At 41.2% G+C, this 24394-nt stretch overlaps 1 protein-coding gene across 1 annotated transcript in view; it reads left to right on the top strand.

Moving 5' to 3' along the window:
• ABLIM2 (actin binding LIM protein family member 2) overlaps positions 1-24394 on the top strand; it is a 106650-nt gene that overhangs the window by 64254 nt on the left and 18002 nt on the right. Inside the window, exons 11-16 of the mRNA XM_066573331.1 lie at positions 2724-2844; positions 7320-7421; positions 11506-11610; positions 14605-14658; positions 21139-21191; positions 23628-23766. Coding sequence (XP_066429428.1) covers positions 2724-2844; positions 7320-7421; positions 11506-11610; positions 14605-14658; positions 21139-21191; positions 23628-23766 — 574 coding nt within the window. The remainder of the gene's footprint in view (positions 1-2723; positions 2845-7319; positions 7422-11505; positions 11611-14604; positions 14659-21138; positions 21192-23627; positions 23767-24394) is intronic.

Below are 24394 nucleotides of genomic sequence, written 5' to 3'. Positions count from 1 at the left end.
TATACTCTATAAACACGGCTAACGATTGAACGATGAATGATTTGCTCGCTTATCATCCATTTTATCCAAGCATGAAACTCATTGTTTGCTCGTTTTGCCATCGTTCGGCTGAATGCTCACGGACGGATTATCGCTGCGGAATTCGCGGCCAGACACCTGCTGCGAATTCCGCAGCAATCTCCGTCCATAGACATGCTGTGTTAAATGATTCTCCCCTGCCCACAAGCAGAAATCAACTGTGATTTTCCGCTCGTGGGGGAGAATCGTAGCATGTTCTATTTTATGCGTAAAATTGCACAGACGGCTTCCATTGCAGTCAATGGAAGCCATCCGCCCCAAGATGCTTCCGGGAAGTATCACAGGAAATCGCGTCAACGCCCAGCGCCGGAGCGTCATGCTATTATCCGTGTTGCCTGCCAGAACGACCTCACAGAGTTATGACTTCTTGAATCAATATTCCCAGTTGAGACCGCCGTGATTTATGGGTTTCTAGGCGCTCAGGCCAGGAAGACTTGTAGTCAGCAACAATTACACCATCCTTGTGCTTTATGCTAGATACATATACCACATACCCAGCGCTGTGCTATAAACGGATCCTAGCTAGCCAAGTGCAATAATCGAAAAATGAACATCTGAGCTTTTCCTACATACATTTACCACCAGCGACAGGAGTCTCAGATCTAATCAGCTGCATTGTAAATATCATGTTTCCATTCTTCTTTTACGATTCCATTGGGTCCAGAAGCCACCATTGTTGTACATTCTAAAAATGACAACAAATAAAAGGCTTTGATAAAATAATGTGCCGTATCTATTGGCATTGTTTTATCCTGCCAGCATTTTAGTCATTTACCTTTGTTTTATCAGTGCACGTTTGATAGATGTTACAGAAACAATGCTACAGGCTGTGTCCGGTATTGCAGCTCGCCCTATTTACTTGAATGGAGGTGAGCTGCGAAACCAGGCCCAGCTGATAGCAAAAGTGGCGCTGTTTCTGGGGAAAAAAACAGACATTTTAATTTTATTTATTATAAATGGAAGGTTTGTACTCCGAATACTGACTGCCTGTAAATGATTCACAATACATGGATGCTAACAACTCTTATTTCCATTAGTGTCACTTGCATGGAACCCTCTCACTAATTTCCTATGTTGTGTTGCTGTTTGCAGTCACCTCAGTTGCTCTCCCCTACACCTACAGAGGTAATTGGCCATGTCAAAGAATATCATTTTTTAAATATTTTTGTGTTCTTTTTTTTTTTTTTTTGCGTTGTTATCTTCATACATCTCATTGCTGAGCCGTTACAATGCTAATTCATGTCTATTATTGTTGATAAATAACCTGTAGAATCCCATTCCGGAGACGGGAAGGTTCGGGTGGACATATCAGGGGAATTGCTTCCTTTTTGAGCAGGTGTAATACAGCTAATAGAGTGGATCTTTACTTAACTCTCAGATGGAAGTCCCATTGCCTCTACCGATGACCATTGCCATAGTCCATGTACATATTCCATTCAGGCCATAAAACCCCTGTAAACCTCCCTGCCTAAATGAGTGGGAGATATTCAGGTATTGGACAGACATTAGTGAATTGCTGAAAGTTCCTTAAATGGGTTTTCCCCACAAGGAATATCTAAGAATGTAGTATTGCTAGGGGCCACAATGCTGGGGCCCCTGTCAGTCACTAGTACGGTAGGTAAAACGGCTGTAACGCCCATACAACTGTATGAAGGGACTCAACACATGCTTGACATTAAGTCCATACAAACTGAGCCTCATATATTGGTGAAGTAGAACATGGAGACCCAGAATTCCCTTACTAGTGATGGAGCGGGTCCCCGTGATTTAACATTTAGCACTTATTTGGTGGATACTGGATACCTACGCCTTTCTAAGAGTCACAGAAACAGGGTTGTTGTCTTGGCAAGCCATTTAATGGGTGTAATCAGATTAAAAGGAGACTGTGTTATGACAAGTTCTCTTAAAAGGCTTCTCTGCTTTGGACAGTCACTATATGTTAGAAAGGTCGCTGGACAATAAGTAGATCACAAAGTGTCTCCTGCTGGGGCCTCCAGGGATCAGCTGTAATCTGTTTGGAAACCTGACAGTAATAAGTGCTCAATTTCCCTGCAGCACCACCACAGGTGAAATAAGGTATTACACATTGCTCATTCAAATCAATGGGCTGTCTGTGCAATGTAGGTGTGGACAGATCCTCCAGAGTAAGAGAAGCTCTTTGTAACCACTCTACATTCTGCCTAAGAGATGAGGAACCATTACAGTCCAATAGAAATCAAATGTTACGACAAATATCTTAGATTTATAAACTATTATTTATCAAACATTAAATTATTTTGTGACACAAGTAGAAATCAAACTGAATTCAGAAACTTAGCCACAAAATGTTTCCATAGGTCATAAGGGTAGCATGCTTCTACTCATACATAGGATGCGCTCTCCTAAATAATCATATCCTAGAGTACCAGAATATAGGATGCTCACTCGGTATTGATATTCTGGATAGTTTTAGTTTAGGGTATAGTACATTTAGATACACTATATAGCACTAGCTTGCACTCAGAATAAGTATACATTTTGTCATGTGGTTTGTGCTTCTGTCTGTTTGATGTACTGTTCTGTATAGGTGACAGATTTACTTTAGCACTTTGTCCATAGGTGTAATATATACTGAAGTAATAATGAGTTCTCATTTTATTTTTAAGGGAGATCTGGATGACCGGTCATTAAAACAGTACAGGGCGTCCAGCCCAAGCTCCACGGGCTCCATTGGCTATGGACGTTACACGCCAACATCACACTCGCCTCAGCACTACAGCCGGACAGGTAAATAAAATCACCTGTGACATTCTGTATCCACTGCTATCACAGCAAATATGCTAATATTGTAGAAAATACACGTATACTGGAATGACATGAAATATTACAGGAAAATCCTCAGCACTAGTATAAATGGCTAGTATACTGATGGCCTACACACAGTGGATGAGGAAAGACTTCATAGTAAATAGTGCAAAAATTGCTAAATATATATACATATAATAGTGAGGCTATGTGACTGCCATGGTCCCATAGGACAAGCATAAAATAGATCCCGCTCCTCGTGCTGGATGATTTTTACACACCCTTACCATCTCTGATTTGTCCAGCCATCATTAGCTTTCCATTTCCAATGCGGGAAGGGTGTTTTGAGTCTTAAGTCAGTGCTATAGTTTTAGTGACTGTAGAAAGGAGGAGTCAAGTGCAGGTTAACCCCACCCATGAGGAAAGGGATAATCTTGTGAAATCCATATTGGAATCCTCTAATAGTAGAGCTTTAATGACGAATTCGAGTATATAACGTTTCTTTCGGTACTATCCATGTGGCTGTTCCGTTGTCCATGCACTGAGACTCACATACAGCAAGGCCAATATGAGTTGCATACTAAGCAGAAGTCCTCAGTGCTGCTGTTAGTATTATAATGCTCTGGTGCACACTTTTATCCTATCCCATCAAAGTGAATCAGTTTCATAAATCATAAATGTTATACAGTACTTTTCTTTATGTATTTTCTGATGCCAAGATCTTTATGCATTATGTATCCCATTGTAGTCACACCATTTTCATTCCAAGGTCCTTTCCCACTTTTCTCCACATAGTGTGTACATTAAGTTACATTTCCATAACGTCAGGGTGTTTTTGATTGAAAGATCTATTATTTTAGATCGTAAAGAGTGGTAAAGTGTCATGATGGCTGCCATATTGAATTACAGAAAATGTTTTCATTATGCATGTTAGATTTCACATTGGAAATCTATAGTTTATTATAAATAAGAAAAAAATGCTTAAACTATGATTTCGAAACTATTTTATATTCATGTTAATTAATTCATTGGGTGTTAGGTACTAGAAGCAGTTGCCAGTACAGATTTAGTTTAGGGAAGGGGTTTACATGCACATGGCAGCTTCCTCTGATCTGACTTCCTCCAACTTCATCTTGTATGCTTGTAAGTCATATGTAGAAGTCAGCATCAACAGGTTGAAGTCTGCCTCTTGGTATATGCTTGTGGTGCTTTGTAAAATGAAAAAAGTTTAGTACGGTGTTAGTCATTAGAGCAAAGTGTAATTGTTCTCAGTAAGAGAAACAAAGTAATCTTGTAGATATGATACCTTTCAATGGCTAACAAAAATACATGATGTTACAGCAAGCTTTCGAATCTACTCAGGGTTTTTCCTCAAGCCTAATGGAACAGATCTAAGTGCATATCTGTGCCCTCCTATGTGATCATGTGTAATATGTATTTATAGAAGTGCGTCTTAAATCTGTTTCATTATGCCTGAGGAAGAACCCTGAATAGGTTTGAAAGCTAGCTATAACATCATGTATTTTTGTTAGCCATTAAAAGGTATCATATCTACAAGATTACTTGGTTTCTCTTACTGAGAACAATCACATTTTGTGGTGCTTTGTGTAATAGCTGTAAAAAGAGTGAAGACACCATAATAGCTGATAAGGACTTGGATACCTTTTGGAGGGATGGGGAAGGGGAGGGGTGTCAGATTTTTTTTCACTTAAATGCGTGTATTTTGGGCTGGTAATAGTTTTAGCAATAGATTAGATTAAAAATGTTGTACTATTATTTGTCTTCTACATATCACTGCATATAGACACTGCAGTCTAATGGCCCATTTAGACGGGACGAATGTCGTGCAAATGATGCCCGTCGATCGCCCCGCACATACTTGCTCTCATGCTGCTGCACGGGAGCCAGTATCATTAGCTCTCAGAGGAGCGGCTAGAGGAGATTTCACTCCTCGCTCTCCCCCGCCCCTCTCCATTGACTTAACATAGTGGCTGTTCAGAACTCTTCCGGCTACTTGCCTCCATTCAGAATAAGCAGGCAGTGTATAGAGGGCCTTTAGAATGCAGTGTCTGTACATAGTGATATGCAGAAGATGCAGAAGACAAACTATGCAAAATGGTTAATTAAACCCTTTTGCAAAAATAATTGTCAGCCCAAAATATATGCATTTAAGTGAAAAGCATTGTCCCCCAAAGGGGGCTGAAGCCTTTAAGCTTTGTATCTTCAGTATGAAATCAAAGGCATAAGTCTTGGGTGCCAAGAGCCGCCAACTTCTAAGGTGAGAATGAAGCTAAGACCTGCCTATTGTAAGTGTTTGGATTCATTTACAACCATACCTTAAGGGCTCATGTCCACGGGCAAAATGTGATTTAAAATCCGCAGCGGATCTCCCGCGCGCGGATCCGCACCCCATAGGGATGCATTGACCACCCGCGGGTAGATAAATACCCGCGGATTGTCAATAAAAGGCATTTAAAAAAAAATGGAGCATGAAAAAATCTGGACCATGCTCCATTTTCGTGCGGGTCTCCCGCGGGGTCGGCTCCCGCGGGCTTCTATTGAAGCCTATGGAAGCCGTCCGGATCCGCGGGAGACCTAAAATAGGAATTTAAAGCATTTACTCACCCGCAGCGGACCGCGAAGCTCTTCTCTTCCTCACGGCCGCATCTCCCTTGCTTCGGCTCGGCGGATGTGCCCGGCGCATGCGCGCGGCACGTCGACGACGTGCCGGCAATGTGCCGCCGGCGTAAGGAATTCATCCGCCGGCCGAAAAAGAAGATCCGGCCGTGAGGAAGAGCAAAGCTTCGCCGACCGCTACGGATAGGTAAATGCTTTTAAATTCTTATTTTTAGCGCTCATGTCCGCGGGGCAGGAGGGACCCGCTGCAGATTCTACATGTAGAATCCGTAGCGGGCCCGATTTTCCCCGTGGACATGAGGCCTAATAGTGTGCGGGCAAAAATCCACACCTATCAAAGATAGAACATATGGGTGGCAATGGACGTGGTGATGCAGATTTTTTTCCGCACATGGTGCGTTTTTTTTTTCTGAGCGGATCTCTGCTCGTCTGACCGAGGTCTACACCTCCACTCATTTAAATGTCTCTTTGCGGATTTCGTGTGAGACGTTTTGCAACAGAAATCTCCAAGTAGTGTTCAAGGAGTTAAAGCTGTCTTTATAGTCCTTAGGTTTCTGCATGACCACAATACAGAATGAATTCTTTGTGCAACGCAAGTTTCTTGGCTTTGTTGTCAATATTACTGGTCATTTTCAATTTTTACAAAAAACTGCACCACCCCTGTCCATGTGTTGTGTCTGGTATTACAGCTCAGCTCTACTGAAGTAAATGGGGTGGAGCTGCAATGCCACACGTAACCTGTGGACAGGTATGGTGCTTTTTTAGGAAGAAAGCAGCCAAGTTTTTCTAATCCTGGACTTTCCCTTTAACCTCTTTTTACTGTGATGTTTATATACATGACATACCCATCATCCAAATACCTACTTTCATCATTGGCACATACAATTTTCTGCTTTCTTCATCTATCATGATGTGATGATCCAGAGAACCATTTGTGATACTGTGTTTTCTTTGCAGTACTGTAAGAAAAACAGCCATACGCAGCATGGCTTAGTATCTTGGCCAGTTGAATAAGTAGATAACCGCTCCGGCCACGAATAGACAAAGGCCCAGCTTATAATGTGATTGGTAGGAGTGTGCACCGTACCATCTCTGGGCTCCAGAGAAGAATACAGCTGGCAGATGATAGTAGATGAGGGGCAGATACAGTGTATAGGACATAAAGGACTAAGAACTAAGGGATTGAGACATTAGAGCAATGGACACCAATGGAGGGAACTAAACCACTTCACGCTATGAACTGGACACTAAATGTTGAAGACGAGGGATCAGAACTCTAAAAACGACATTGTACAAGGAAATTTCTTTGCCATTCTCTGATTTCCATACCAACAAGAGCTTGGGAAACTAAACTTTTAGGCATCAGGTTGTATATTCATTGGATCATCGTGGATGATTACAGATGGTCCAACACTGTTCCACCATCGGGTCAGCTTAGGCCGTGATGGCTTTGTGATGGAATTTGGTAATTCTATCCCAAAGGCAATTTCTGGTTGTATATGGGAACATATTATAATTTAAATGGATGTTGTAGGCTGTATCTACCAAACAGATTCTTTGATAGAAAACAGTAGCTAGTGTCTCAATGGCGGCTTTGAGTTTCTCTTTGCTCGGTTTTGGAGGAAACGTTCAGTTCCATTAGGGCATTGGATATTAAGCTGAGCAGATACCTCTGCATGATCTCATGCAACAAGAAAGCTGCAAAACATTTGCTTCTATTATTTTCAATGCTTTGCAATGTATCTTTACTATCGATTCTGCATGAGTTCCACCATGGAACTAAACCATTTTATTAATTTCCTTTTTTGTTGCCTTATCAGCTGCTACTGAGCCTTTCGGTACCAGTAGTAGCTGCATCTCCCTGTCCCAACATACAAGCCCCACATCTACATTCAGGCATCATTACATCCCTTTCTTCAAAGGTAAGGACAGGAATGCCATTGTGATGTGATTCCTGTAGTTTTTGGGTGGCCATTCTGTTTTGTCTTGTGGATGCATGAGAAGGGACTTCTGTTTTTCCTATTTTGATTTGTTTTATTATTCTTTTAAATGTCTTATATGTTAATTCCAACCATAAAACTATCTCCTTTTCCATCTGAACCCACATTTCACGTTTCTAAGGAAATCTGTACCATTGTCTCTAATGACTAAACAGTGTAAGCCTCCATGAGCGTGTGATTAACAAGACCTAAAATGGTGTTATTCATAGAAATTAAAGTCTTAACATAAATTACAGGGGTTTTATGAGAATATGAAATATATGGCCACCGACTTTCATTAACAGTGCCATTCTTGTCCATGGGCTGTGTTTTGTTTTGCGGTTGATCCCAATTTACTTGAAAGGGGAAGAGTTGCACTACCAGACAAAGCCCATGGATAAGATTGGTGCAGTCTTTGAAAGAAGGTAGCCATGTTTATTCCATGTTGAATGTTTTTTAACTCTTAACAGTTTGTACATGAGTCAGACCCAGGATGGCCTATTTCCTCCTGCCTCTTTGAAGGATACTTGCGTTTCTTGACAGGGTAGTACGTAGAGTAGAAGGAACCCAAGAATAATACATAAAAGCCATCATTTTTTTTGCTGATTCCCCCCTTATTGCATCTCCATAGCAAGACAGGGCCTGAGACTTGCTATCTCCTTTGTCTATAACACCCTTGAGTCAGGCAACACATCATAGTTTGGTAATTTTTGCATTATTTGAGAAATGAGAAGTTTGCACATTCCATGGTGAGCTAGAATCAAGCCAAATACATGAGGTAATGGCCCCGATGACTACTAACTTATATTTCTTAGTATATTTATATGTGTTTTAATTATCCAATAGCCAAGTTGCTTCTAAGACAGTAGAAAAAAACAGATTAGCAGAAAACAGCACTCCATGCCTTGACTTCCTGATGGGTTTTTGGTGGGCTGGTGCTCATAAACAGCAGCCAATCTGGACAAACGGAGCTGCAGTCTAAAGCAATAAATGAGGGATAGAGCAACAGCTTGACCCCTTGATAAGGCAAGAAATAGTTTTCAGACTAGTTCACATGTTCGCAGATGTTCTTTATTATTATTAGCTGATTTACTTACAAAATGCAGTAATGTTATATAAATGTACGGAATACACATTTTCAACAATCTACAACAATCCCACACCATGATCATCCATTAATCCGTGTTTGGCTTGTGAATAACATTTAATAGATTTGTGGTTTATCATTCACATTCAGGAATAGTCATTCACCATTCATTTACATGCAGTAGATAAGCCAGACACCGTGAGTGGTAGTAGACAAAGCTGTGAGTATAGGGAAGCCAACACTACCATTTGGCATTTCTGGCCTAGGCTTCTTCACATTTCAAGTGCCCTTGTCTGCATACAATTCATGAAAACCTCTATTGGAGGGTCTGGACGTTGCAGCTCTGATAGATGCCTATCACATAACTTGTCAGCATGCAGCCAGGGGAGCCACCAACAAGCTATTCTGCCTTGGCCAAAGTATTTAGATTGAGGGCATAGAACAGCTTGGTTTGGCAAAATTAAAAACCAAGTGACTATTGGCCCGTGTAAACAGGATCCGCTCAAATGTTTGAGCAACTCGTGTTTACTGTGAATGAAGGCGAACGGCCCGGTGTACCCCCAGCCCACTCCACCTCCATTCACTTGAACGACTATTGCTCCCGTGTAAGTACAGGAGTGACAGTCTGGATGTAGTCCGTGGGTTGGCTGTTGGACTCTTATGTGCTTGACAGTCGTCCTGCGTAGAGGAAACTTTACACATGATCCCTCCAAGCTCCAAACCTTATAGTCTATGGATGAAATTCCTCTTTACAGAGAACCTGTAATAACTTCCATCCAAAGTCGTGTCTGTAGGTTACAGAACTACCTTGTATATTTGCCATTATTTTCAGTCTGATATTGCAAATCTGCTCCATTTAAGTGAATGGAGCTGAGTTTTAATACAATGCACAGCCTATTTACAGCTGTGTCACTGTTTTTGGAGAAAAGCAGCCATGTCTATCTAATCCTGCGCAACCTTTTAAAGAGGACTTCCCCATTAAAAACCAATTTGCATTGCAATTTTGAATGATCATCTTAAATGGGTTTACCTACCGTATATGCATTTAAAGGGTTGTCTGAGGTCAGAAAAACATGGCTGCTTTCTTCCAAACACAACTCCACCTTTGTTCATGGGCTGTGTCTGGTACTGTAACTCAGCTTACATTTACTTCAATAGAGTTAAACTGCAATACCAAACACAACCACGTGGACAAGGGTGGCGCTGTGTTAGAAACAAATCAGCCATGTTTTTCTAACCCTGAAACAACTCCTTTATGATTGGCACTTGCCAAGGATTAATGGTGAGGCATTCATAGAGGGGAGGTAATGAGGCCTTGTAGATGAAAAGATAAACTGCATGATATCTGGGGAACTGCAGTTAAGCCAATTAGCCTGTGTATTAATATGTAATCCATTGAGCATCGTTACTTGATCCTGTGGTATGTGGCAGAAGAAAAAAACACCCTTAATCTTTCACCTTTATCATTTGCTCTAGAATTTGTTTTTATGGGAAGTTGCAGGTAAATTCCCAGGATCCCACAGAACTGAAATTATACTATAGCAATTTGAACCCATCGCCATAGATTTTGTTTATTGCGCCCATGCAACTTTGCAAATAGTCATGATTATACTGTGATAGGAGATGAATTGGTTACACAGGTGGTCCTTCCCATTAAAGTGAATGGTCACCTTTGAATATTATTCTGTTTTTCTTCTTCTTAACAGGTTCAGTAGTCTGTGCTGATTCATTCCATCATCTATCTTTATTGCTGTCAGAGCACAGTTTTTATGATACATAGCCCCAAATTCCCTACATGGACAACAAGTTAAATAATTTCCGTCTGCCTGTAGCCACTTATATGCATAGGCTACAGTATCATAAATTTGGATTCTTTACTGTAAGAGCAATACAACTCTGACTCAATGATGTTGTGATGTTTGATTTGAGTTCCAGAATAACCTGGATGCCTTTCTTGAAAGAATCTATACATTATTGGTAATACATTGCAGGAGATGGGTCATAGATCCAAGAATTTACTATGGTTCATATATTTGGAGTCAGAAGGAGATGTTTCCCTTCTAATATGAGGCACTTCAGAACTTCCTCAGAGGGGTTCTTGTCTTTTTCTGGATCCACAGAGTAGGCTTATACAGAGTTACAGTACTTTTTACCCTTGCTGTATTCTGTGAGTGCAGTAATCAGAGGGGCATTTGTCAGCTTATTACAAGAACATTCAGCTAAAATAAGTAATTTAAAGTAGGTGCAACTTTTTACATTCTTACCAATGATACCAAAAGACAAGACATGTTCAAATCTTTCTTTATGCTTTTCCTCCCGAAAAGTGGTTTTCCACCTCTCGAAAAATTGGTATCCTATCCTCAGAATATGTTTTCAATAGGTGATCAGTGGGCATCACTGACGGTCAGCCGTTTGCCTGGCTGCTGTCATGGTGTACAGAGCAGGTAGTAGTTAGTTCTGTACATTGTGCAGTGGCCTAACATGGTATTGCAAGCACAACTCCCATTGCCATTCAGCTATTGATGACCTATCCCAAGAATAGGTCATCAATTTTTTGTAGCTGGGAAACCCCCTTAAGGATCCATTCCTGGCTTTGGCCTAAAAAAAAACTGCACCCATCATTTCCTGTTTGCGCCTCTACTGAAAGTTTTACTGAGATAAACTCTCAGTGGTACCAATTAGTACCAGTCAAGAGAATCTGATGATTTAAGTAAATCTATATCTAGTATTAGAAAATTGCACAAAGCAGAGTAGGGTATCTTTATTTTTGTGGAGAGGTGCGATTCATTTGTTCCATAACCAAAAACGGAGTCCTTAGTCTACAGAGTTTGTGTTTGTCTTTGGTTTCCACCCATTGTATGTCACAAAGAGCAGATCGCAATGATTTGACCAACTCTCGAACTTTGGTTTTATTTACTCTCTTTGCTTTTCCCATTGGAGGCAGTGAAAGTGGGCGGAGCACTCCAAGCTTATCCATGTGCTCAGACACCAAATCTACGTCATCTTCTTCTTATCAACAGGCGCCTAGACATTTCCATATCCCAGGTAGGCACATGCTCAGGTTTACCCTGTGATCACTGAGAAGGAATTCAGATATGTGCGGAGTTGTCACCACTATATGCTCTAACATGTCAGATGTTTTTGTCAATAGGGGGCCAGGTGCTAACCCCCCACCCCACCAATTGCTCAAATGAAGGGGCACAAGCCTTCAGCTATGGTCCTTCACCTTTTGTTGTTTAACTGACACTCAGACAGTCAAGCAGTGTATGTAGCGTATGGGCTCATAGAAAGTAACACCAGTCTTAGCTGAGGGCTTCTGTCCATTTATCACTACGATAGGTGGGGGTCTTAGCACATAGACCCCAATTGATCAAAACTTATAACACGACGCTATGACAAGTCAGATGTTTTGTGATACAATAGTAACACTTAAGGGCCCATTTAGACACAACCATTATCGCTCGAAATTCGCTCAAAGCCGTCTTTTGAATGAGAATCGTTGGATCTAAACACACAGACATCCTGCGGTTTTCGTTAATGATTCACTCATCGTTGTCTTTCAGCAAGCTGAAAGACAACGATAAGTCTTATCAGGACCGTTCACTGAGTTCTCACCGGGATACCGCTGATTCTATTGTTTCAGCTGGTATCCTGCTCGGGAAACACAGCAGAAGTATGCAGAAGACAGCGCTCCAGCTGTGTTCTGCATTTCCCGCTCGGAGCGCTCAGCTGTATTGTATACCAGCTGAGCACTCTGTGAACACAGCTGGAGTGTGCAGAAGACAGCGCTCTTGCTGAGTTCTGCATAACCTGCTTGGAGCGCTCAGCTGTATACCAGCTGAACGCTCCGAGAAGACAACAGCTGTATGCAGAAGAGAGCGGTCCCGCTTGTCTTCTGCATACAGCGTGAGCTTTCATTTATACACTTATGCAAAGTGAACACTCAAAACTGTCACTCAAACTGCCGTGTAAATGCACAAAGCGATTATCGCTCAAAAGATGTCTTTTGAGCGAATTTTGAGCGATAATCGTTGTGTCTAAATGGGCCCTAAGAGTGGCAATCACTGATACAGAAAGTAGCACTTTTTGTTATTTTTTATTGTTATATGCTTTCTGTATTATTATTTTATTATGTTTATTCTTTGTCTTTACTATGCTTACCAGCAATATGCAAAAAAATTATATCCTTTTTTTATTTCTCTCTCAATATGACCCTGTTCTGTTATGCAAAACTATCACCAAAATACCTGTATATATGGTAGTCTGTAATATTTTTGTGAGATTTTTCTTTTTAGAATGAATTCGCCTAGCTTCTCACAGAATAAACCAGTAGTAAGTTCTTGCACTTTTACCTTCAACCATCACATTTTTGATCAAAAAATATTTTTTATAAATGTTTACAGTCTTTGGAACTTAGTTTTACCGATACAGACTTGCAAACTCCCTTTATAGACAGAGATAAAACATGGGGGTAACTTATCATCGCATGTATGCCAGACTTAAAAACAAAAAAGTCACACATTTTATTTGAAACCATATTTGCAAGAAAAAGTGCAACTTTCTGTGATTTTTCGCCTCTCACCACTTTTTCAAAAAGTGGATGGGGCTTAGCTGGGGGGCACTGGCATTAATTACATCACCAGTCTCTGCCTGCTGCAGTGTGTTAGGGCATCTGGATTAGGGTTGTCTAGATGAGACCTTCTTAAACCATATATATCTGATCTATTTTGCTAATAGCTTTGCTTTAAAGATCTACTTATTCTTCCTGCTCTCTCTTGACTTCTCATGCTTCCTTCATGTACTAACAGATTCCTATAATGAATTCCTCTCACAATCAGTGGGGATGGCCATTTTGTAGTATTATAAGCACCGCTACCTATAAATTCACTAGTGACCGGTGACATGTAATTGCAAATAATGTGCCATGTCATTGATCCTTAGTGAAATGTTTAGTGATATTCTTCTATATATTCTTCAAGACCACAAAATGGCTGTTTGCACTCTTGGTGCAAGACAGCTATACCTTAAAGGGGACTCCATCTAACTTCACTGCGATCTCTAATTTACCAGGACTTTCATCAATTCCCAAAGGCAGGGAGGGGCTTCTAGGCTTTGACTATCGAAAGCTCTGGTGCTGTACTGTCCCAGGATTTTGTGGACCCTACGACAAGTATAGGCCATGTTTACCTATTTCACTATGGCCAAGGCCCACGTCCAGTGGCATCTGCTTAGGTTTGCCTGATACTGGCCTTTAAAAGACTAAAGGTACCTTTACACAGAGTGATTATTGCTTGGATTATCCCGCAAAACAGCAAATTTGGATGTGCACATGGCCGCCGAATTCTCTCACTTGTCGAAGTTGCTTGGTCTTCAGCAGGGCTAAAAACCAAGCAACTATTGGACCATGTAACCAGGCAGTCATTCATCAATGAAAAACTGATTGGTTACTGTGATTGGAGGCAGCCGGAATGATCTCCGGCCCGCTCCACCATTGACTTGAACGACTATCGGTACTGTGTAAAGCACAGGAGCGATAGTCAGGTGGTAGTCCGTGAGATGGCTGTTGAGCGCTTATGCATCTGATAGGTGTATCGTGTAAATGTACTTTTACTCTACAAAGTGCCTCTGCCCCTTTATATGAGGAATTGGTGAGAGTCATTTATTTTCTACATTTCTATATAAAAAGTCAGAAGAAGACTTTAGGTGGATTTCCCCTTTAATTCGAAATGTAGCATAGGACTAGTCTCACGCTTTCTTTTATTTAATTAATAGAGATGTTCAGAATGAGAAAAAAGGGTCTTTTGTTACAAAAACAGTGCCACGTTTGTCCATGGTCTCTGTGCGGTCCTGCACACCCCTATTTAAATAAATGTGCCAGAGCGCCAGTATCGGACTCATTCCAGACAGGAGTGGCGCTATTTGTGGCGAAAAGAAGCAGTAGACCCTTTTCTCTAATTCTGGACAATCCCTTTAAGGATTTATTATTTGCAGGCCGTGTCTTCTCATCCCTTTTATTCTTTCCTTTTTTTTCTTCTGTAGACACTGGAGTTAAAGATAACATCTATAGGAAACCCCCTATCTACAAACAGCATGGTACAGTCTTGCTTTCAGCTTGCTGCTACTTTTTGTCTTTTGCATGTTGACTAATCATTGTTTTTTCTATGGTTATTTATTAATCGGTCATCAACATATATTGGTGTCTTACAGATTTCTAATGACTAAAACTGTAATGGCAGTGAGGAGTACTAGTAATTTAGATTGTAAGCCCCAATGGGGAGCAGGCTCAAGTATAAGTGACGACCGTCTACGTACAGTGCTGTAGAATGTGCATGTGCTATATCGATGACTACTGACCACTATCTTGGGTGTGGATGGTCTGAGATTGCATTGGCCCTTTTTGGTAAGGATTAGTGACTATCCTGCAGGTGAGGCTGGGAAGTCACTTTAGAGTAAAAGTATTCTGGTCCTTGATAACTAGACACCATTAACATTTTACAGTAGCACACATGATTGGTTAATGGACCTAACTGATTTAAAGGATGATTGTATAGTAATCATTAAGGCTGTTAATGTTTTTATAGTCTTATTTCTCTTTCTTTTTTAACTTGATCAGAACTCTACGGATGTTATACCATTCCATGCTGATGGATCTGCTACAGGGAGTTTTAAAGGGGTTTTCTGAGATTTAACTATTGATGACCTATCCTCGGTCGTTGGGGGTGTACCAATCAACCGATTGAAGTGACAGCGTCGACGTGTGGCTGCGTAAGTCTTTACCAGGCACAGCACTGTACTTTTTTTTAGTGGCTGTGCTTGGTACAGCTGGTCATTCCCACTCACTTGAATGGGATTGAGCTGCTCTCAGGCCATGTGACCAATGAATATGACCCACTTGCCTGAGAAGAATCTAAGGATCCTGACTTATAGCTGATTGCAGGGACACCTGAGGATAGGTTGTCAATAGTTCCCGAAAAACCCTTTTAAGTTTCCCTGCAGCCTTGGTTGGTATTGGCCACATTGCTCTCATAATATTAAAGATGGATTGAGAGCTGGATGGGACCGACAAATGAGATAGATTAGATGGATTAAATGCTGTAACGATGAAAAATAACCCTAAAGACTATTTCAGTACTTAGATCCCAGAACATATTACTGCCCTCTGCTGGTTCGATTCAATTTCATTTTAGACTTGTGTAAGTGTAACAGTATAAAAATCTATTTCACAAAACCATACTGGTATTACAGTGTAGTAGATATATATATATATATATATTTTTTTTTTTTTTTTTTTTGCCTGTTTTATTTTTTAGATTTCAGCATTGAAATTGTCATATCTTTTCCATATTAACTCCACTCTATAAAGCTATAGGATCAGGTTTGCCAATTGTCCTGGACAGTCCATAAAAATATAGGACTTTTTTCAGCATTAGCATACCGCCCAGTAAGCGCAGCACCAAGGATATGTCTGCATAGGGGCATCTAATGAAAAAAGCAAAGGTAGTGCTTTCTTCGTTCACATGTGTCCACCTTAAAATACAATTGGCTTATAATGGTAAAATCAGATGACAGACTTCCTTCAAAGAGGTATTCTCATCCCGGCTTGGGGAGTTACAGAAACAGTGTAGCACACTGTTTCCATAGCTTTAATTCACTTCAATGCCACTTGTCTGTCTCCATAGGCTCCTGGTGGCCGATAACTATAGCAGTGATTTTCCATCTCAGCTATGAAAAATTGAGATGGGAATACCCTTTTAAGTACAGTAGATCTTGGAAGGTACTGGTTCTCCTTATAGAGAGTCTTACAGGCAATGCGCCCTGGGAAAAGTATGCAAATTAGCCTCATCTACAGAGAGAAAAAAACTGTCTCTCTAGTGCCACCTACAGGTAACTATACATTTGAGTATAGCAATAACCTTGCTCAGCACTTGTCATTTGTTTCAGAAGAGGCTGCCTCTTTAGTACCACCTATAGGTAGGTAGTCACAAGGTAGGTAGTCAGAGGTTATCACCTCTGATTATTTCTGTTTTCCTCATCAGCACCACCCATGAGCTGTACAAACCACATACAAAATGCAACAGTGAAATTCTAAAATGTTTATGTAGAATATAAACATTTTCTTCTTTCCAGAAGACATAGATGAAGATCAATGTGGGTGTTTTACAGAGAACTAGAAGCAGCATTTACTGGCAGTGTAAAACAAGCACATACTTATGAATCATCAGCCGGCTAATAGAGAACAATGTGAGAATGAAGGTCAGACTCATCTGCTGAGTTCCAGATTCACCTACATAATTATAAAGGGTAATCGTCAAGTGGATGGTGAAGTCATTGTATGTGAAGTCAGGATCTGATCAGGTTTTCTGGGATTTATTTAACAGCATTTTACTCTCCTCCTGGTACTGTAAGGGAGCTGAGTTCTCTTGGTAGAGAGCAGCTTTGTCTCTAAAGCTGGGGCTAGAGGACTGAACTTGCATTTGTAGCAGTTCCCTAATCTACTATTATGTATGAGTGATAATAGAACAGGGGAACTGCAGAAGACAGAGTGTGTCTTATAATGGCCAGTATGTTTCAGAACACAAGCGTTGGATAGGCTTCGACAGCAGAGAGGCTGGCAATATACAGTAAGAGAACCTCAACGGACGTCTTCCAACATCGGAGCTGTACAGCCTTAAATCATAATGTCTTTAGATGTCAGACAGTGGATTGGAAAGGGTTAAAGTGTAATCATCTTGAAATTCTGGACACATTTCCTTGTGCTGATTATGATCCATACCTTTGTCCACAGGTCCGTGGTTCTAGTAGTTAGTGCTGGTAACTATTATAGATAAAGGAGTTTTTCGGGACTTACAGCAGTTGTGTCAAGATTATAGGGGATAGGGCATAACTTGCTGATCGGTGCGGACAGTTCACGGACTACAGTAGCCAATGAGGCTATTTGCATAGGCTTTCTTTCACTTAAAAAACCCTGCATGTTGCATTCTAGTCTGTTTTCGCGGATGAGCATAGGTCGTGAGCAGCACACAAATGGCATCTATGTTTGTTTAGCACATCCTAGACAGCGCACAGCTACTTGCTTAAGCCCAAAAAGTTACTAATATGCACCAAATATTGAAAAGTATTCTTTTTTTTTTCAACCTTGTTTTTTGCATACTGCCAGAAATAATGCAGCTCTACACCAACTGCATTCTCTTTTAGACGTATCCGTTTGCAATTCACACTTCTCATCAGATGATTTTTTTTTTTTTTTTTTTAAATAATGGATAATAATATATTTTTAGAATAAAGGCAAACTTGCACAATGCAAACATAACCTCTTCCGTTTTTGCACGCCTGTCATTGCCTTATGCAAAATATATACAATGGAATACTTTTGAATATTTTTTTGAGATAAAATTAAATATTTTCAGAAGTTTGCATAAAAAAGTGGGATGCAAAGAGTCTTACTATGTAACTAGTGTAGTAGTTGAAGTATTCATCAATGCAATGTACACTAATGGATATGGCACAATAGTTGCTCACTGTTTCTATCTATGTGAGCACAGCATACGGCTTCCAAGTTAGGGGGGGGACATCACATCACGTTTTTGGCTGTATCCTGGAATGCCATGTGGATTGCCAAAAACAGTCGGAACCCTGGATGGAACCAGAAGCTTTATTACTAGAGAGAGCGAGTATACTCGCTAAGGCACATTACTCGAGCGAGTAGTGTCTTAGCCGAGTATCTCCCCGCTCGTCTCTAAAGATTCGGGGGCCGGCGCCGGTGACAGGTGAGTTGCGGCGGGGAGCAGGGGGGAGCGGGGGGGAGAAAGGGAGAGAGAGATTCCCCCTCCGTTCCTCCCCGCTCTCCCCTGCCGCTCCCCGCTCTCTCCCGCCGGCCCCCGAATCTTTAGAGACGAGCCGGGAGATACTCGGCTAAGGCACTACTCGCTCGAGTAATGTGCCTTAGTGAGTATACCCACTCATCTCTATTTATTACTAAAACTGATACCAAACCAGTAAACTTTGGCCTGTGTTGCAGCAAGTTTCCATTTGTTTCCTACAACTTGGAAATTATACCATATAGAATAGTGTTGTTGTGTAAACTGTTGTATGGTTTTGGTCTCTGTTCTAGTAATGACAACCCGTGGATCCAACAAGGATTCCATCTGGATGACGTTTTCAGTGTTCCAGAGAGAATCCTGGGACAGAACCAAAGGACAAGTGATATGAATGGCTCAGTATTCACCCTTTGATTAGATAATTTGCAAGTCTCTATGCAGTAATCTTGGTTTTCGTACTGTCTTTGGAGTCAGTTTGGTTCTGTTGCTGTTGCTCTAAACCGGTTCTGGTGCTGTATCTATGTAATAGGCTCGGCCTTGGTACTGTATCCATGCAGTAAGATCAGTTCTGGTACTGTATTCAAGTAGTAAGATTAGTTCTGGTATTGGATTTATGCAGTAAGCATGAGCCTGCTATCTTATTGTATAATTCTGCTACTATGATGTGTGTGTAGGCATGACACCTACAGTTAGAGATTATATTTGCATGCAACTGTAGGATGGGACCCTGGAGTCAATTCTACTGGTGACCCTAGGTACACCAGTCCAAGTAATGCCATATACAGAGTGCTATCACAAATATGCTGTGGTTTGTAATATAATAAAATGTATTCAACGTAGTTCAGAGCTATCAGATGTTTTCTTCCCTATCAAAAATTGGGTTACACTATTGGTGCCCTCAAAAATAGTACCATACATATAATGCCCCCTGAAAACAGCGTCATGCATGCAGTGCCCTAAAAAAGTGCCACTGAAAATGGTGCTACCAAAAATAGTGTCATACATATGGTGCTCCTGATAATAGGGTCTAGCTGTATATATTTCCCCCAAAATTGGTGCATATGATACTCCCAAGATGGTGGCACACATATAACATTCCCAAGTGGGCAGTGCAGTCTATAATCCTCTTCTGGGCGTGAACAGATGGACCAGATGACTCCAACGCTACTCGCTGATACTGGGCAGGGAGCAATGTGGTGAATAATTGGGCAGGGATCTATTGGCTTCTTGCACAGTGGGATCTGCGGATCAAACATTTTTTCCATGTTTTGATCTTAACTGGATTGAAAGAACTTGGAATGCAGGGCCGATTACCATTCCTGATCTGTACAGCAGAGGTATGTCTGGCAGTCTAGTTACTAGGGATGCACTGCCCAAGAATTACAGACTTTTAGTCAGCACGTTCTTAGCAACTATTTTGTCCCAGATTAGTTAGATGTTCAGCTCAAGTCAAAATGCCAAATCAGACTGTTCTCTACTGCCATTACGTTACTATTATCAATTCTATAAACTGGTGGACAGTTATCAAAACTAGTGCAAATTGAAATATGGAGCAGTTGCCCATCGCAACCAATCACATTGTAACTTCTATTTACAAAAGGGATTTAAGAAACGATCACTGATTGGTTGCTGTTGACGACTACTCCAGCTTTCCTTTAGTTTTGATAAATTTCCCCATATGTCTGTTACTAAACCATCTATGAAATAATAACTTGTATTCCAGCTCCGCTCTTCATGTTTCCTGTTTTCTATACAATACATATGATGTGACTTACCATACATCACTAATATTTCACCCACGTCCCATCTGCTGCACCAATGCTCTGTAATGATTCTCATTGAAAAAGCAAAGTTACATAGAAGAAAATATCTTGGCTTAAATCAGAGAAATTATATTGTATGGATTATATAGCAAGAGCAGAATGTCAAAGACTAAGACGGCCATTTTGAAGTAAAAGAAGATGCCTTGATCAGCCTCTTCTATTATCGTTCGGTCTCACCTGATACATCCAGTCAAATTACTGGATGGCCCGCCGATATCATTGAGAAAGAGCAGTACGGTACTTCTTTTTTCCTGCAGTATTGGCAGATTTCCCTGTCGAACCTAAAAAATACAACAAAATTGATTAATTGTTTTTGATTAGTTTGGTATCACAGATGTAATGGGTATTGTTCAGTCACTTTAAAATCAAGATAGTCCAGCTTCTTTCATCCTCGGTTATTAGCTATTATCACCAGAGGAAGCCATATCTAGACATTACATGATGGCCATTCAAACGACTGGCTATCTGTATAATACATGGACGCAACGCCAGAGCATGAGTCGTTTTTACTGAATGGTGGCTCTCCATTTTATTACGAAGAGTGATCCCCTGTATGACATCTATACATCCTAATACAGCATATGGACAAGGAGTGTGATCCTGAGACAAGATCTGCCGGCATGTTAAGGGTAAGCCAACACTTGGTGGCCTCAGTGCTGCTATAGTACAGCTGGCTTTGATGGTTTTACCACAAGTTGTCAAAAAGTTTCTGCACAGTTATTGCAGATGAAACGGCTTGTTCTCCTGCAAAACTGCCACAATTGAACAAGGATTTGTGGCGCCATCACATTTTGGCATGCTTTTTAGCCACATCTGTGGCTGTATAACACCACGTAACATTTAAAGATCCTGGATAGGAGCTGCTCACAGCCCCCATAGTCAAACATTCAAAATTTTGTGTTTAATTTATTGTCCTTATCTTTTTGTTGCAGGTTCAAGGAGATCTGTGGGGGAGGAACTCAACATAGATCCAGATAACAGGAAGGTAAAATTATTAAACTCTGCCAGTTGTCCGGTATTGATGGGTGGTGCCCTGCTGCTACTATAATATGTAACAAAATGGTGCTCACCCACAATCGCTGTCCAAGTGTTCATGAATCAGATGAACCAAATCCATAGGGATATTCCATGGATAGAACAAATCTGCTTGTTGGCTGACAAAAGTATATTCTGTAGAGAAAACCGATCAGCACCAGTCTGTGGATAAAATCTTCAATGCTCTATTGGAATTTCAGATAAAACCTGCTGACAACAGTAGCCAAATCACACTTACATGTTTCGAGTAGATGTTCACTCTTAGACTTTGCATGGCTATGACTAAGAGGGGACATCTGCTTGAAACACGTAAGCGTGGTCAGGCTATTGTTGTGAGCATGTTTTATTTGAAATTCCAATAGAGCATTGAAGATTTTATCCACAGACTGGTGCTGATCATGTTTCTCTACAGTATATGCCCTGATGCTACTAATTTAACTGAGAGGCATATTTATCTACAAAAGTAAACAGTAGGGTCCCAGGTGAGACGTTTGAACTCCCGGTAATATGCTTTCAATGTGATCATTGTATTTATATTGAGTTTATGTATATTTTAAAAATTGTGGCACTTTGGGGAAAAAATTGAGGTATCTGATATTCCACTAGTTATTGATATACAGACCTTGTTAAGAACGTCTGAGAAGCAAAAAGGAGTCTGGAGCCATTAGGCCCACCATTATTATTGGTTATTGCTATAAGGGAATCACTTTACCTACTCCACATATCCTGTAGAATTATAAGTTTACACACTCATTATTAGTGAATAGGAAAGCCTTGAATGCTATCAAGTGTATACATTAGGAGTCCCATAGCAAGCCTATGGGACTCAAGCCTATGAGGCCCAGCTCCTGTTGCAGTGACTTTCACACATAAAATGGTTGTAATAATTTTTGGCCTCATGGTTTTTTCCCTGTTTTCTTTAGTTTACCACTTCCCCATTCGATCATCCACATTGATCACTAACTGCACCTCAACTATGAGTGGAGATGGTATCCTTGGGCTAAATTGCCCCATAGCAGCTGCTGTTCCTACTACCATGGTAGTTACGCCCATGGTCTATATACACTTTTTGTAAAAAAAAAACAAAAAACCAAGTACCTAGAAGTTGTCGTTTTGATGCAAAACGTGGCATGCAGTTACATCTCTGGCAGATATGCAAATGATTAGAGTTGTGGTGTGATTAGATGAATGGTCTTGTCATCTGAGGCCCTAAAAGTGGTTCTATCGTTGGCCTATAAAAAAAAAATCTCTCAGAGGCTGCTTGTGTGTAGTGGACCTTTTTTCCACCTGTATATAGCTCGTTGACCGCTAGGGAGACCTCTACGATGCAATTGAAGAGATTTTGCCCAGTTAAGAGTTTTAGAGGGGGCACATTATTGGAGAAGCTTAATGGTCGTATCAACAAATTGACCGCCACCTAGGCCTTTCAGACCAGACTTAGAAACTGTTGGGACCAGTGAATGCGTGAGGGCATGCATACAAGGCGGCCGGGCTCAGGATGCCCTCAACAGACCACCAGTAGAGAGGATTGTCTAATCATCCAACAAGCACAAAGAGCTCCAACTGTTGTGCACCATCAAGAGACAGGTGGCACCATCATTACAGGCCCCTGTTTCTGTCTGAACCATTTCCAGGTGCTTGGCTGAAGGAGATTTGTTCTTATGGCGCCCATTACATGTGCTTTTGATACTCCCCATTACCTCTGTTTGCAGTGGTATTGTGAACGATGAAACTGGACCTCTATAGAGAGGAATTGGGTTGTCTTCAGTAACAAATCCAGGTTTAGTTTGGGTACTGCTAATCACTGTATTTAGGTCTGGAGACCCAGCGGTGAGTACCTCAATTCTGCCTTTGCTGTGGAGCAGCACACTGCCCCCACCGCTGGTGTGATGGTCTAAAGGGCTTTCACATATGACAGTCGGTCAGCCCTAGTAGTGGTAAGAGGGATAATGACAGCTCAGCGATATGTTCAGGACATCCTGCAGCCACATGTGTTCCTCTCATGATGGCTTCCAAGAGGCGTTTTCCAGCAGGATGACACAACATTGCCATACTTCCGTGTCCCATCACCAGATTTATCGCTAATAGAACATTTTGAAACCATCTAGGACACCAATTTCGACAGCCTACGAGGTTGCACGATGTAGAGGCCCAACAGGATACTAGAACCTCCTTTCAAGCGGTCAGTTTTCCACAATAAATTATATTTTTACTCTAATATTGTGATCACTTATATCACACCTATGAAGTTTCATTTGATTCCAACAACTCCTCCTAGGTGCTTGATTTTTCTTTTGACAGTATTAGTTTCTGATGTTAAAGCTAAAACTTGCAGGTATACCTGGCTAAAATGATTCCGTTCTAATTGACATGGCTTGTCGCTTAGATTAAATCTAGCTGGCTGAATCTGAAAGGAGACGTGGATGGCCAGAGTAACTCACCAGAAGGAGATACCCGATCACTTTGCCTAAATTCTGGAACCTACAGAGAATCTTCCCAGAGGAACCCTGGAGAGTCTTACTCTCGTAAGTTGCTTTATGTTCCTCCAAGACACCTAAAGCATGGCATATGCATGCAGTCTAGTATATATAGATGCACAGTAATTCAGTCCTTGGTGCAGTGGAGCTAACAATCTAATCACTATGTACAAACCCAGGCATGATTGATGGTGTATATACCGGTATTGTTCCAATCGATGGCATTCTGATTACTTGTGAGGTGGACATGTAGATGTAGTAGATTCATGCTTTGTGGTAATGTCATTTTTCTCACAAAAACAAATACACTGGCCTACCGCTAGGGGGTCACAATTGCAACCTGGTCCCCATTGGCCCTTTACCAAATACGGTATCATTGTCGCGGTCTGTGGGTCACTTTCAAGGAGGGGAGGGCCATTACCAGGGAAGCCGGCAGCCAATTACAGACTGCAGGCTTCCCTGGCACACTCCTCCCTTCCACTAAGAGACTGCAGTTGGGATTGGTATCAACTGCAGTCTATTAGTACACTGCCGGCCACGTGATTGGTCCGGCCGGCAGTGCACTGACCAATCACGAGGCCGGCAGTGTCGGGGAGCAGAGGAGGTGGTAAGTACTGTACATACTCAAATATGTACAGCTGGTATCCGTTATGCCAGCTGTACATATATAATTATA

This window comes from Eleutherodactylus coqui, chromosome 7, assembly GCF_035609145.1.
Source record: "Eleutherodactylus coqui strain aEleCoq1 chromosome 7, aEleCoq1.hap1, whole genome shotgun sequence".
Taxonomy (NCBI): Eukaryota; Metazoa; Chordata; class Amphibia; order Anura; family Eleutherodactylidae; genus Eleutherodactylus; species Eleutherodactylus coqui.
This window is presented reverse-complemented; position numbering and strand designations above follow the sequence as displayed.